At 46.6% G+C, this 14592-nt stretch overlaps 4 protein-coding genes across 4 annotated transcripts; 1 reads left to right on the forward strand and 3 right to left on the reverse strand.

Annotated features, from left to right (window-relative positions):
• Nucleotides 1-3151: 3151 nt before the first annotated feature.
• On the reverse strand, nt 3152-5955 carry TRIREDRAFT_124299 (WD40 repeat-like protein; the record flags this gene model as incomplete). Its single annotated transcript, XM_006967418.1, has 2 exons — nt 3152-4322; nt 4355-5955. Coding segments are annotated over 2 exons (2772 nt in total), but the record flags the coding sequence as incomplete, so codon positions are not given.
• A 1911-nt stretch (nt 5956-7866) lies between these two features.
• TRIREDRAFT_65986 (glycoside hydrolase family 27) lies at nt 7867-9627 on the reverse strand (the record flags this gene model as incomplete). Its single annotated transcript, XM_006967419.1, has 5 exons — nt 7867-8538; nt 8593-8835; nt 8906-9117; nt 9186-9456; nt 9535-9627. 5 exons carry the CDS (start codon nt 9625-9627, stop codon nt 7867-7869), a joined length of 1491 nt encoding a protein of 496 aa, XP_006967481.1.
• A 1731-nt stretch (nt 9628-11358) lies between these two features.
• Nucleotides 11359-12738, reverse strand: TRIREDRAFT_109673 (uncharacterized protein; the record flags this gene model as incomplete). The annotated part of the gene is made up of 4 exons (XM_006967420.1): nt 11359-12106; nt 12200-12311; nt 12370-12479; nt 12563-12738. The coding sequence occupies 4 exons, from the start codon at nt 12736-12738 to the stop codon at nt 11359-11361; spliced, it is 1146 nt and encodes a 381-aa protein (XP_006967482.1).
• A 658-nt stretch (nt 12739-13396) lies between these two features.
• TRIREDRAFT_65882 (uncharacterized protein) lies at nt 13397-14550 on the forward strand (the record flags this gene model as incomplete). The annotated part of the gene is made up of 3 exons (XM_006967321.1): nt 13397-13851; nt 13937-14029; nt 14115-14550. 3 exons carry the CDS (start codon nt 13397-13399, stop codon nt 14548-14550), a joined length of 984 nt encoding a protein of 327 aa, XP_006967383.1.
• Nucleotides 14551-14592: the final 42 nt, after the last annotated feature.

Here is a 14592-nt window from a genome sequence, read left to right on the forward strand (position 1 = left end):
AGTATAATATATTTTTTTATACTAAAGCTTTTTTTATTTTTATAATTACTTAACCTTAATATTAATAGTATAATACTTTTATTTAGCTGCCTTTAATTTATTTTTAAAATAAAAGTAATAAGCAGTAATATACTTTAGCTATTTAAAAGAAAGTCCTTAAATATTATAATAAGATTTATTTAACTAAATACACTTTAAGTAATAAGAAGAATTAATAAAAGACACTAGGCACTTTTTATAGCCTTAAAAGATATAAAAAGAATATTACTTATTTATTAAAATAGCATTTTTAATAATAAATTATAAAAGACTTTTATATTTTTAAGTCTTTAGGTAAATACTTTTAGTAATATAATTTAATATAATAAAAGTAAGTTAATATAATAAATAAATAAAAGTATAATAAATAAAAAAAAAATAAGAACTTATATAGTAAGGGACTTATAATATTATATAAAGTAAAGTAAGGTCTTAAAAGTAAAACTAGTAAGAGGGGGATATTATATTATAACCTAATACTTATAATTATAATAGCAGGCCACCCTTAATAAATAAAACTAGATAAATATTAAACTATTTAGCTAATTAAAAATAAATTATTAAATTATTAAGATAATTTATTAATTTAAATAGAATTATTTAAATTTATAAATAATTTATTTTAAGATTATTTAAGCCTTAAAATAATTTTATTAAAATAACTAAATATATAAGTTATATTTATACTATTTATTTAAATAGTTTAGTTAGCTAGTTATTATTACTTTATAGTATTTATAATATAAATAAATTAAAACCTAGATATTTATTATAAAAGTATATTAACTAGCTGTATAACTAAACATGCCTTAAGTATTAACTTAACTCTCTGCTAATATAAACCTAAATAGCTTCCTTATTAAAGCTATTTACTTAAATAGTTTATCCTTTAGGAAATAGTATTCTTACTAACTATAAGAACCTAGTTTATTATAAAGTCTTAATAAGCCCTTTATTTATTTAAGCTATAAAGGAGTTTTATTAAAGTTTTAAAAGTTATAAGCTAAAATATTAAAGGTAGTAATTATAGCTTTTAACTTCTTAAACTATAACTCTAGCTTACTAATATTAAGCTTTACTTTAGCTTATTATATTTTCTTAATCTTTACCTTTTAAAAGTATAATTTAAAATACCTATTTTTAAATCTACAGATTTAATACTTATTAAAATTAAGGACTAGTTTAAATAACTAATAGTAATAAAGAAAGTTAGCTTAATTAATAAAATAAGCCTTTATAAAAGTAAAAAAGCTGCCTTTTATTTTTTAAGCATATATTATAATAGCTTTTTCCTTTTCTTTAATTAAAGCTATAGGCATGCTGCTAGTCTTGCCCTTAAGTAAAGCTAGGCTAGCCCTTAAGAATTATATATATTTCTTAATAAGATCTTTATTAATATAAAATTATAATATAGTTTTATAAATTATTAAAGGATATGCAGAATATAAATTTATATATATTTAATAAGTTAGCGTTTTACTATTAATATAAGACTATACTGCTATAGCTATATATATTAAGCTATTTTTTTTAAATTTAGATATATTAAAATAAAGAAGTTAATTAAGATTTTATAAAAATTTAAAAGTAATTAGGCATAATTTAATTAAGTTATAGTGTTATAAAGTTAAAAAAGAAGGATATGCATTAATAAAAGATATAGGTTAGGTCCCTGCCTCTTTAATAGGGAGAGGCAGGGGCCTTATGGCCGGGCCATTAGTCAACCCGCTGAGTAACTGATATGCATGGCAAGGTAATAAACAGTGACCGGCCTAAAGATCCATGTGTTCTTAACGCGTCTAAGACAATAGAGCGCGTAGTCTTAGAGGAGAAATATCGGATAACAAAAACGGCTTTCGTTTGAGCATAACCTCTTACATGGACCGAAGATGTATGTATCCAGGTGTCGGCAATGACCTGTATTTGGTTGATTGTTATCTAGACCGGTCGGACCAGTACTCGGTTGCAAGATCCCACGACCTAATACTATTCACAGCATAAACCCAGTGAGGCATCCTAGACAATGGACAAGTAGCAGCAACTATCGCCAACTAGCACTTAAATTGCTTGTCAACAAGTGGAAAAGGCTACATTTAAACACGCGATAACAATGCCTTCTCATACCTATCATCACGGCAGCAAATGAACGGCCTATTGATCAGCTGATGGGGGTAAGCTTCCCATATCTCTTCGTTGTCTTGCCCATGAACATCCAGGGAGATAAGGGGCATAATTTGTTTTTGGGCGTTGTTCGTCCACAGCACATGGGCATTGAATGCATCACACCGCGTTCTCATTTCCGCATCGTAATAAGACTACAAGCAGATGTATAGGAAGACATCTCATCTAGCCTCCTTGAATAGATTTGATGATCTCCACGGTGTCCAATCGGCCAAGTCTGCTGGTGGTTCCTCGAATGCGAAGGATAGAGAACCCCTCAAACTACTTTCAATCTGAATCTCAGAAGATGTCGCATCCCAGGGACAATAAGGCCGGAAGAATGGTCTTTGAGGACGAAAACCTGTTGGTATCCACATCATGTTTTCCCATTCCACGAGACCCAACCCGTGTCACTCTCAAAACTATAGCCTATAGGAGGGTAATCGCTCCGTTCCGTGATTCGCTCAAATGGCCCATATAACTGCCCGGACTCTGAATTCTTCTTGGCGGATTTGAAGGATGACGTGCCGTTGTGAAGATATATATTGGTCTCTGATAAGTAGAGCCGATACGTGGAGTCATATTGCGGCACATATGGAAGTTGACAGCGGAGCGTCTGCACCCACTCTCCCTTGTGAGTGTCCCATACACTGATATCCATGGAAGACGACTGGTTAGGACTCCTGTATGCGACGGTAATGCAAGTTGAGTCTGGTGAGAACGCTATAGATAACGGAGTCGGCAGGCATGTTTCACCGACATTTAGATCTTCGGGAACTCGAAAACCGGGATTCGGTCCACCGCCAAGAGTCCGTACGTCAATGAACAACGAGCAATGCGTTCTTACTGCTGCTATGGCCAAGAACTTGCAATCTCTGGAGAATGCCAACAGGGGAAGAGCTTCAATGACGTTTTGGACCTCAAAACGTTCAAGTGGCCGAGATGAGTGTTTATCCCATACCTCGATAACGCCTCGTTTGTTCCCCGTTGCTGTGAGCTTACCGTCATCTGACAATGCGATAATCTTCTCTTCCAGCCCGTAATGCTTCACCGGCAGGTCTTGCTTCGCCGTGGTTGTCGTCCATAGTTTAACCGTCCAATCATTCGAAGCTGTGGCTAGAAACCTGGAATCCTTCGAGAAGGCCACCCAATTCACGGGCTCTATATGTCCAGTATGCAGTTGTAGTTCGATTCCATCCTCCAAATCCCAGACTCGTACGCTGCCATCTTTATAGCCAAAGGATACAAGCTTAGAGTCATGAGAAAAAGCAACCGGCCCGACATTGTAATATGTGTTAGGCATCAGGATTGCATCATCTGCTGTAATATGCCAGATTTGAGCGAACCCTCTTCCGTAATATAATGCCAAGTACTCGGAATTGGGCGAAAAGACGATAACCACGATTTCGTCCACGAAACCTTGCAGCGAATGAATGACATCTCCTGTTAAGGAGCTGGTAATCTGAACCTGGCTATGGTTGATTTTTCGAGCCAGAAACTTTGATCCACTTGACAACGCACAAACCGTACCAAATAATTCGTCCAAACCTAGAGGAAGCTTCTCGACTAGCTCCCCCGTCGTCGTATCCCAGATTGGTATCGCGGACCGTTCCCATATAAAGCTGGAGGAGCCAGAGAACCGGTTGCTGGGGCAATAGGCATGCAAATCTAAGTAAAGCCTGAGAATTCCAGCCTCAACGTCCCATACCGATAGTTCAAGACTTGAGATTGAAGCAAGCCACTTGGAATTGTCTGAAAACCGAACACCGGATTCTACCATTATTGGAAAGGCATGAATGGCGTCTCCAGTAGTTGGATCCCAAACTCGGACAGTCCCATCGCCAGCTGACGAAGCCAAGAATCTAGAGTCGTCTGAGAAAGCCACACACACGACCCTAGATTCATGACCTTCTAGGGTGAACAGACATGAGTCCCAATCGTCACCAACATCAGGTAACAGCTTGATCCAAGACAGCGCGCTTTGGAAATGCTGCCGTATCTCACTCTGACGCGGACTGAAGATGAGCGCGGAAACGTAAACCTGAAGTGGAGCGGTTTCGATGATATATCTGTTATGGATGCAGAAGCGGCAAGCGTCTTGGAAGAAGTTTGAGAAGCGATCACTTCCCTGTGATCAATATATTAGTCAAGTAACCAAGAGGTTGAGCGATGTATGTATGGAGGAGGACTAACGGTGGAGAGCGTAAGTAGTCTCTGCAACGATAAGATGCCCGCCTGTAGACTCTTGAGGAGACTCAAGGCTTCGAACCAATGCAATAGATGCTGTTGTAAGAACGTAAAGACCTTCTCAACGACCTTGGTTTCAGGGGCTCTGATAGCTTCGAGGCTATCGCAGAAGTGTTGAAGCCAGTACACGCAGCAGTACTGTATATGCTCAAGAGGATCCGGTTGAGGCGGGGAGATTTCCTCAATCTTGGCACCGGGATAGGTCAAGCCGTATATGTTTGCCCTCAAGCCTCCTTGCGACTTCAGCACTTCGACAGACCGGTGATATATGTTATGATGGATGACGTGATTTCCTGTTTGAACCAAATAGTCCTTGGCCGATTGGTGAATGAAGTAGATCGTCTGATCTTGAATGGTCAAGAAAGAGCCACACATTTGAATCAACTTCCTCAGTGTCTCTGGCTTGGCAAGATTTCCCTTCAAATCAGCTAGGAGGGGTAGCGCTGTCAGATTGAGGGGGCGATAGGTGGTAGCCATAGTCGATAGAATCCTAAAGCACCGATCCCGATCCAGTTTGCTTCCCATCTGTCTGATTTGGGCAATCATTCTGTCATATAGTTCAGGCAGACCGCTGGGCATTTTATCCAGAAACTGCAACACTTCGCTCTCTTCCTCGTATGTTTCAAGATTCTTGAGCTCCTCAATGACCAAAGCAGCCCAGAGAAATGTTCGATTGGACTTCTGTAGAATGATGTCTCGGAGTTTTTCTTGGAGGTTCGGATTGTCCTCAACAAGCTCCAGCTTCTGAAGTCGACTGCCGATGAACTTCTTGACACTATCAATAGTCGAGTCGTTGTGCTCTTCAAGGTCAACCACGACGCTATGTTCACAACGTCCAAATTTGGCCTCAATATCTCGAAGTTTCCGACTTGACAAGATCCATTTGACACCGGGCGTACTAGCACAGCTATCGACGATGAGATCCAAGAGCTTGTCGCGATCGGAGCACTCGTCGAGAGCGTCGATGATGAAGCATGAATTTTGCAATAGCTGATCTTTCATCATCTTGTTGAAGATTTTGATCAAGGCAAACCAGCTGTTCACTCCCTCAAAGAGCTTTCGATCGCCGACCTTCTCATAGGCGTCCTGCAAGTGAGGGAAAAGCGATGGGTGTCGAATCACTAGCAGGTATAAAAGCCCCCTCAACACAGCAGTGGCTGTATTCAAAGTTGGGACTGTAGCCTGACAGAAGAAGTAAGACAAGAGGGATGGGCCTTCTCTTGCATCTTCCAATTCCTGACTGAGGCCGCAAAGCATCATCGTCTTGCCTTTGCCTGGGTCGCCCTTGATCCAGAGAAGACTTTTCTGCCGCTCTTGACGCCAATGGCGTACAGTAGAGTCCTCGAGGATCCACTGATATGAAGCTTGCAATAGCCCTCCTTTGGTCGATATGATTCGATCTCTATCAAGACGAGGATCGGTGATATGTAGATCTTGTAGGCACCGCCTTTCTTGTGGTCCCAGCTCCTGAGCCAGTCTTTTCACTAGCTCCTGGAGAAGGTCTCTCATCTGGCGGCCTATGTTGGTCTGTTCGACATCCGTGTATGCCGTGCAGTCGCCTTTCACTCTCGATTCAAGTGTTTGAACAGCCTGTAGATTCGACTCCCAATCGTCCAATTTGGCCATGTCGCGCAGAAAAGCAAGGCCTCGATTTCGATGAAAAGAGCAGATAGACTTGATTTGAAACGCCAGTAATTCTTTGTATAGCTCCACGAGCCGTGAGCACATTGCGTCTTGCAGGCTCGAGGCCTTGCTGTCATCGGTGCATTCGCCTCCACGGAACAACCTGTCGGCCAGGCTCCAGTACCAGTCCATCCGAGCAGTCACGTAGGTCAAACCCTCGATATTCTTTTCAAAATCCTTAACGGGATTTTGGATGACCTTGAACGGCACCATCAGTACCCATATTCATGCAGATATAATGTCGATACTTACCTCCAATGACAGAGAGACTATCGACCATGGGAGAGCTGCCTGGGGTGCGGCTTGTATTGCTGTCTGGATCGTGGAATTTAAGGATGATATAACCGACAAGATTTGCCCGATGTTTTCTTTCACTTTTCCCTCCTTCTCAATCTTCTTCTGACTTGACCTGATAACTTCCAGCAGCTGAGCTCGCCTGTCGTCACTTGTTGTTTTGATTGTGACCTGGCCGAGATCGTCCGCGTCGTCAGGGCTTCGCAGCATGTTGGACATGATTGTCTCGTAACCCTTCATCAGCTCAGGCTGTTCGCTTTTGAGCTTGTCATAGGCTTCGTCCCATAGCCCTTGGGGTGTGATGGCTTCTTTATGACTGCCTTGTGTAACAGGATGCTCTTGTCCAGTCGGGATATCGATTCTTGTCAAGTCTTCAAGGTGCGAAACTGATTCCGCAGTAACGGAAGTGTCGGCGGCGTCAGGGCTCAACTCGGGGTCAGGCGTATCGTTGGCATCGGAGGGCATGCGAGGTTCATGGGTCGCGGGCACACTTGTAGCACGATTGTGCGACGGATTGCATTGTGAGCCTCCGTCGACACTCTTAGGACGACTTGAGCCTCTCAAGGAGAATCGGTCAAAGGTGGAGAGGAATTGATCCCTCCTTCGGCCACGACCAGAGACGCCCGCCTCGCCGCCAGCCGCATGGCATGGTTGATTCGCTTTGTCCTTGAATAATCGTCTCATCCTTCTGTATATCGCAATGATTTGCAGTTCACGATAGTCAATTTGATGCTTTTTGTGCAAGACGGGGCTACTCAGAAGGTCTAACAAAGGAAGCAGAGGCTGTATGTTTGCCAATGTTGCGGAGAACAATGCCGATCGGAGACTGCACGTGTTGATGCCCAAGAGGCAACCCAACCATGAGGCTGAACATTCAAGGCAGAAGTCAGGCAACCTGACGCCTCCCTCCCTTTCCAGACGACCAATCGGTGAGTTGTGACACAGCCGCGTTTGCTAAGCCATAGGTGGATTGGAGTAACGCTGTAACGTGAGAGGTATTCCTTACGAGACCTGCTGGCGATGCTGTCCAATGAAGTGAACTCGTTCTATCTGGCAGCTTGTATAGATGATCATGATTATTCGACGTTTTTCCCGAAGTATTTAGGCATCTTGGGCGTAGCCCAATCCTTCATCGGGTTTGACAGTCTGCAAAAATCATCTGGTATATCCTCTCACACTATAACCCAATTAAACCCTCAAGATATGTGTTCCTGCAATTCTGGGGCGTTACTTTCCGACGCAGATCTCTATATATTATTCGCGTTTATATATGCCAAAGGCGAATCGGGGCTGATCACATGCAGTCCTCCATCCAAGTTCTAATACCTTTTCCCAACTCCACTCATCATCGCAAAACCAGCGGCATGTTCGCATAAGCCTGCCGTGAGATGGATGCTCCCCCTCTTTTGTAGTTACATACAAACAGGTGGGTATTGACTTGGCTCACAGCTCATCCTTCCTGAGATGACTCTTCTGCTTAATCTTCTCGCCACTGAGGCTACGAAGACGGAAGGCCTTGCCAGCATGTCTGGGCACACGAACGTCAAAGCGACCACCAGACTTGATCACGCCAACGCGCTCACCAAACAGACGAGGGTCCTCGCGCTTCAGACCCTCGGCGTAGGAAAGCTCAGTCGAGTTGTACCATCCGAGCTTCTGCAGCTTCTGCTTCCGTTCTGAGGCACTGCCGGCGTCAAGGATGGACTGAGCTTCCTCGTTGCTCATGGCAGCGCCAGTCTTGCCCCAGAGGTCGTGGACAGCCCAGTCTTGCTTGTTCTGGGGGGCAGTGCCGCCGACGCCGTTAGTGAGGAAGATTTCTGCGAGAGTGGCGCCCATGTCGAGGTCCTCGTCGGCAAAGTTCAAGAACACCAGGATTTGGTCACCATTTGCGAGGGGGCCACTCCAAATGTGAGTCTCGCCAACACCCCACTCATCCTTGGGAACGTTAAAGTTGCGTCGGATTCGCTGAACGGCACGGCCACGGGGGTCCTGGTTGATGGCGATGACGGCAGGGTTGGTGACGATGGCAAGGTCGGAGCCTGACCACTTGCGAAGATCGGTGCCAAGGAGTAAAGGTGCCTTCAGAGCAGCCCAGATGGTGAAGTGAGCTCTGTACTGTTTAAAGCTGTTAGTTCCCTGCAGTTTTATCAGGACTCGGCATGTACCAACCTCTTCCTCAGTCATACCACCGTGGCCGACCTCGAGCATGTCGAGATCGTTCCAGCCACCAGGGAGACCACGATCAATGTAGGGCACCACTCGGTTGATGATGGCGAGCACCGAGCAGTGAGTGCCAGGGGCAATGCAAGCCGGGTTGGCGGGATCATTGCAAGAGCACAGATCATCCGGACGGGCAAACGAATCGTAGATGTCACCGAACACGCGCCACGAGTTGCTGATAGACGCAGCCCACTATGTAATGGTATTGCGTGTCAGCCTGTGATATCTTATACACATCTTGAAGGGCCCTTTTGAAACTTACACTGTAGGAGTAATCCTCGCCCCAGTTGCAAAGACTGTAAAAGATGTTCTTGCCGGTGGCCTTCAAGGCCTCGGCCATCTTGTTGAAACGCTCAAATGAGATAAGAGGAGTGCCGAAGCGGCCCATGTGGTAGCAGTTATCGTACTTGAGATAATCCACGCCCCAATCCGCAAAGCTCTGGGCATCATCCATTTCATGGTCAAGTGAACCAGCTGTACCAGGTCAGAGATGCTCTAGAGTCATTGATTTGACGCTATATCATGCGTTTGGAGCAACTCACCATATCGTGCGCAGGTCAGTTCACCAGCACTCGAGTACATGCCGAAAAGGAAACCCTGGGAATGCAAATCGTCCGCTACTGCAGCCATTCCACGCGGAAACTTCTTCTTGTCTGCAATGAGCTTGCCCTTGCTATCACGGCCATCGGACCAGCAGTCGTCTAGCACAACATACTGATATCCCAAGTCCTGAAGACCATACTCGTTGATGAGCTGGGCGTGGTCGAGCAGCAGGTTCTCTGAGACATCACAACCGAAGGAATTCCAGTTATTCTATACCAAGTCAGCAACTCATTGATTCATTTTTGACGAGCTTTTCTTCCTATTAGTGGTGAGAAGAGGGAAGCTTACCCATCCCATTTGCGGGGTTCTCGCGAGGCCATTGTCGATGGCCTCAACCACAATCGCAGAAACCGCGACAGCAAGCGCACCTTTGGACAACATCTCGGACCTGCAAGATGATTCGAAGCCCCGGAAAGAAGAAGGGCGGATGGACAGATGAGATTAAGAAGACATATAGAAGAGGAATCCTTTCTATAGATACTGCTGGACCATATAAATACAGCGAGAATTTCCAACTCCTGCTCCAGGGCAGAAAGCCTCAATTCTCAACTCCCCCGCCAAGCAACCAAATCCTAGCTAATGAAGTCCATGGACGGAATCCCGTTTTCCTGATGCGGGGTCGAATTGGGATTATCTCAACTATTCTCTGCCTGATCCCACGAGGGTCGTCTGGGTCCTATCCCGTAATGTCATTAGCAGCAAATATGAGGGTCCAAGGCAGGGGAACTGATCACGAGAGAAGCTAGCGGCTGATCAGCCGTTTGCTTGTCTGGGGAATTGTTCGGGGAAGTTGGCGTAGCTCCGCACGGAAAACAATGTCCCGAGGCCACGGAAAAGCTGGCCGAGGGTAATTATCAGGGCTTTTGGATGCTCCGTTGGGGGAAGAATGCGCAAGCCGGAATCTAGGACGTGTCATCAGCCGTCACTCGTAGTTGACTACTAAATCAGATTTGACCATGTCGAGCACAATTGCAGGGTTGAGCAGACTTGAGTCCTTGGGGATGTGAGGGGTATTCTTGGGAGCGTATTGTCCTAGTCACTCGGCAACCCTTGCCAGTGGAGGGGACGGGTCTTTGTCCGATCATCTTGGCCCATGTCTCCAAAGTTGAGATAAATAGAATGAGCTCTTTCATCGGCAACTGTCGTGCCATTATGTCCGAATATCGATTTTACGAACTGTCGTCTGGCTTGCTGGCAGGCACTCGCTGTGAGAAACATGGATGTCTTGTCTTGTACAGCCACTTCTTCGATCTGAATCATCTTGAGGCCGTCAAATGCAATAACCACGATTTCATACACCATCCGTAGAATAAGATGCCTACAGCAACTGTACGTTGTATTTTCTTGCAGACTACATCCATCATTCGCCATCTACCACCCAATGCAAGCCCAGTGATTTCAGCTAAGTCTGCAGGAGGGTAGTGATCCGCGAGGGGGCGCCATCATCAGATTCTAGCTCTCGGGCTCGGGGTAATAGTAGTACAATGATTGGCTGGGCCGCCGATGCGGGAGGGAGCTTGATGCACAATGCTTTGGACCTGCGTCATTACCTCAACTGGAAAGAGATGGACAGATGATTTGCCGGGTTGGCCAACCCTTTGATATGCATACTGATTAACATCAGCGTGAAACTGTTTGCTTAGGAGTTAAAGACTGGCCTCCCACTAGCTAGAGATCACTCACACCCTTCGGTTCCCTGGTTCAGGTTCCATCCTGAATCGTAGCATGGTCTTCGTGATCAATAATTCTAGATACTTTTTAGAAAGACTTGAGATCTGCTCGCAGACTAGCAACAATACAACCATTGCTGAAATGTTCTCATTATAGGGTACTTCTCTCTGCTTCGAGGATTAAAGCATCAACTCAGCAACACTCTTGATGTATATACTTGATCTGAAGCATGTAGTATTTTCTTAAATTTAGACCTTCGTACGTTGTTGTAGAGGCGGTTTCTATTCGTCTACTGCAGAAGACATGAACATCGTGAAGGCACCATGCCTATAAGTAAGTACGGCTCCTCAGTCCCGGACGAATAGCGACCAAATGAACTGTATTCTATCAAGGCCATAATACGTGATACGTTCATGAAGAACCAACGCCTGTATATCTCTATCACCATTCTCTGATTTCGCCGTCCGGCCCTCTGAAGGAGGGCGAGTCCCACGGCACACAGTCCTTGGACAGCTTGCGGACCATCTCCTCGTCGACCTCGATCCCCAAACCGGGGCCTGACAGCACGTTGATGTAGCCGTCCTCCACTTTCCAAATCTCGGGGTTCTTGATATATGTTTCAATATCCTGCCCTGTATTGTTATAGTGAATACCCACGCTCATCTCCTGAATGGCAAAGTTCGACGACACAGCGTCTACCTGCACATTTGCGGCCAAGGCAATGGGCCCCAGCGGGCAATGAGGAGCCAACGCAACATCATATGTCTCAGCCATAGAAGCGATGCGCCTCAACTCGGAGATGCCACCAACATGGCAGATATCAGGTTGCAGCACATCCACGCACCCGGCCTCTAGATAAGGGCGGACGTCCCAGCGGCTGTACAGTCGCTCGCCAAGAGCAATCGGACAAGTTGTGAGCTGAGATAGTTCCTTGATGCCGCCAATATTCTCGGGCAGCAACGGCTCCTCGATGAAGAGCGGCCGATGAGGCTGGAGGAGGGCGGCGAGTTGTTTTGCCATGGGCTTGTGGACGCGGCCGTGGAAATCGACTGCGGCGTCCATTCCGAGGCTTTTGACAACCTTTATCCTCTGGACTACGTCGTCGAGGACGGAGGGAGAGTCGAGCCAGCAGACGTCTCCTGTTCCGTTCATTTTGACAGCGTGAAAACCCTGCTCTTTGCGAGCCAAACTGCTCAACATTAGCACCGAATGCCAATGAACCAACCTCCCCTTCTGTATTCACTCATCTCGAGAAAAGCAATTCGTAACAAAGCACACTCACGCTTGTTGTTCGACCTCACTTGGGCGATCGCCTCCAATCCAGGCATATACCTTGAGCTTGTGCCTCACTTTTCCTCCTAAAAGCTGGTATATAGGAACGCCGAGTTTTTTGCCTAGGTTTCATCGGAGTCAGGAGATGAAAAGAACAATCAATTCCTCTTTCACAGTTACCTTTTAGATCCCACAGTGCTATGTCAATCCCAGAAAGCGCACTCATAAACACTGGCCCTCCGCGATAGAATCCCGTCCGCCATGCCATTTGCCAGATGTGCTCGATATCGCTGGACATGGTAAGCACTCACTCCTCAATCTTTGGCTTGGTCAGGCCCAAGTCGTTGAACGAATTTGATCAGCAAGAACCTACTCAGCATCGTGTCCCTTGAACTTGGCGAACCACGCATCTAAGCATCCCTCGACCGCCTGTGTGTGTCCCTCCAGCGATGCCTCACCCCAGCCAAAGTTTCCATCCTCGTCGGTGACTTTTACGAACAGCCACCGGGGCGGGACGCGGAAGTACTCCATCGACTTTATCTTCGCCATGGTGTAAGTGGTGTTGTGCAACAACTCTCTCGATGCAATAGGGTAGCACAGCAGCAACCCTCGATATAGATGTCGGTGAAAGAATAGAGGACACTCTTACACTGGTGCTATCTGGAAATTGTACATGTTTGTATAGTATTTCGTGCCCCCGGCGAAAAATCTGGGAGAAACACTGCGCTCAAAGAAGGCCCCCCCATGACCGCCGCGGAACTCCACAAGCTCTTTGCTTCGCCCTTGTTGATCCTTCGTACTTTTGGTACGGCTTGCCTGTTCGGGGGAAAGACAAGGATCCCCCGCTTCAACAAGTTTGACAAAGAAGCTGCCCCCACCATTCCGCTGAGCCCTTCGGACACGGAAAAGCGTAAGAGGGGAATCAGCAGCTCTACTTTTCTTCTCAGGTGGGGGTTGGAGCTGGCGAGATCCGGGGTAGTGTCGCCCGAGGTTTGTTGGCCGATGACGGTCCGACAGGGAAAGTCATTTGAAGTGAGATGACGCTCATGGATGACGAGAGAAACGAGGGGCAGCTATTAAAGAAATTGGGATATCTTGGCTTTGAATCTCTCCCTCGACAGAGGCAGGAGGTTGGCATTGCCAGAGAAAAGATTGGTTGCCGGAACAGCGACAATTCATTGACTTTCAACTGCGGAGAAAGACCAAAATGGCCTCACAATTGACACCACCTCCCGGCGTCTTTGTCCCGGTCCCGACCTTCTTCAAGCCGGCCGCCGCCTCTGACGACGTCTTTGAGCCCACGATCGACATCGAGACGCAGGTTGCTCACACCGTGTTCCTGGCCAAGGCCGGCATCACGGGCCTGACCATTCTCGGGTCAACGGGCGAGGCCGTCCATCTGTCGCGGCAGGAAAGATACGACCTCGTGGCCGGTGTCCGGGCCGGGCTCAACGATGCTGGCTTTGCGAATTACCCGATCATGGCCGGGGTCCTCACCAACAGCGTCGGCGAGACGGTCGAGTGGCTGCAGGACTATGCGAAAGCCGGAGCACAGTGGGGGTTGGTTCTCGCGCCTGGGTATTTCGGAAAGGCAGTCAACCAGCAGAACCTCATTGACTGGTTCACTGTCGTTGCAGATCGGAGTCCCATCCCGATCCTGATGTGAGTTGATATGTGTTGCAATTGCCATCTTGCGGAAATCTGTGCTGCAAGGGTGTTTGTCTGGGTTGTGGCTGACGATGAACAGTTACAACTATCCGGGCGTTACCAATGGGCTTCTTGTGGAACCGGATACCTACAGAGTGCTTGCCAAGCACCCGAAGATCATCGGTTGTAAAATGTATGTCCATGTTGACTGACCTTGCTGCTTCTGCTTTCTGTTCGCGTTGGTGATTCCTAACGCGGGATGTGATGATTGGCTTCAGGTCTCACGGAGACGTCTCGTACCATGTCCAAGTCTCGACCGACCCTCAAATCGACCACGACGCGTTTCGAGTATACAGCGGCTTCGGTCAGCAGCTTGGTCCGATTGTTCTGTTTGGCGCGGCGGGTGTAATTGATGGGCTGGCTGCCTTTTACCCCAAGACGGTGGTGAGGCTATTTGCCCTGGCAAACCAGGGCTCGTTCCAGGCAGATGCCCTATCCGAGGTCCGAAGACTGCAGTTTGCTGTTAGTCGTGCCGAAGAGTTTATTGCGAGGACCGGAATCATCGGTATTCGTGAAGGCATCATTCGCAAGACGGGGCTGGGTGCGCTTGAGGGAGGAAGATTGCCGCTAAAGGGAAGACTGCCGGAGGAAAACTGGACGGCTCTGCACAAGCTGTATCTGTCTGATATTGAGCAGATTGAGAACTCATTGTAATTATGGCTGATACAGGGAAACCAAAATAGAGGGCTTGCTTAT

Source organism: Trichoderma reesei, assembly GCF_000167675.1.
Source record: "Trichoderma reesei QM6a unplaced genomic scaffold TRIREscaffold_17, whole genome shotgun sequence".
In the NCBI taxonomy this organism is placed as follows: Eukaryota; Fungi; Ascomycota; class Sordariomycetes; order Hypocreales; family Hypocreaceae; genus Trichoderma; species Trichoderma reesei.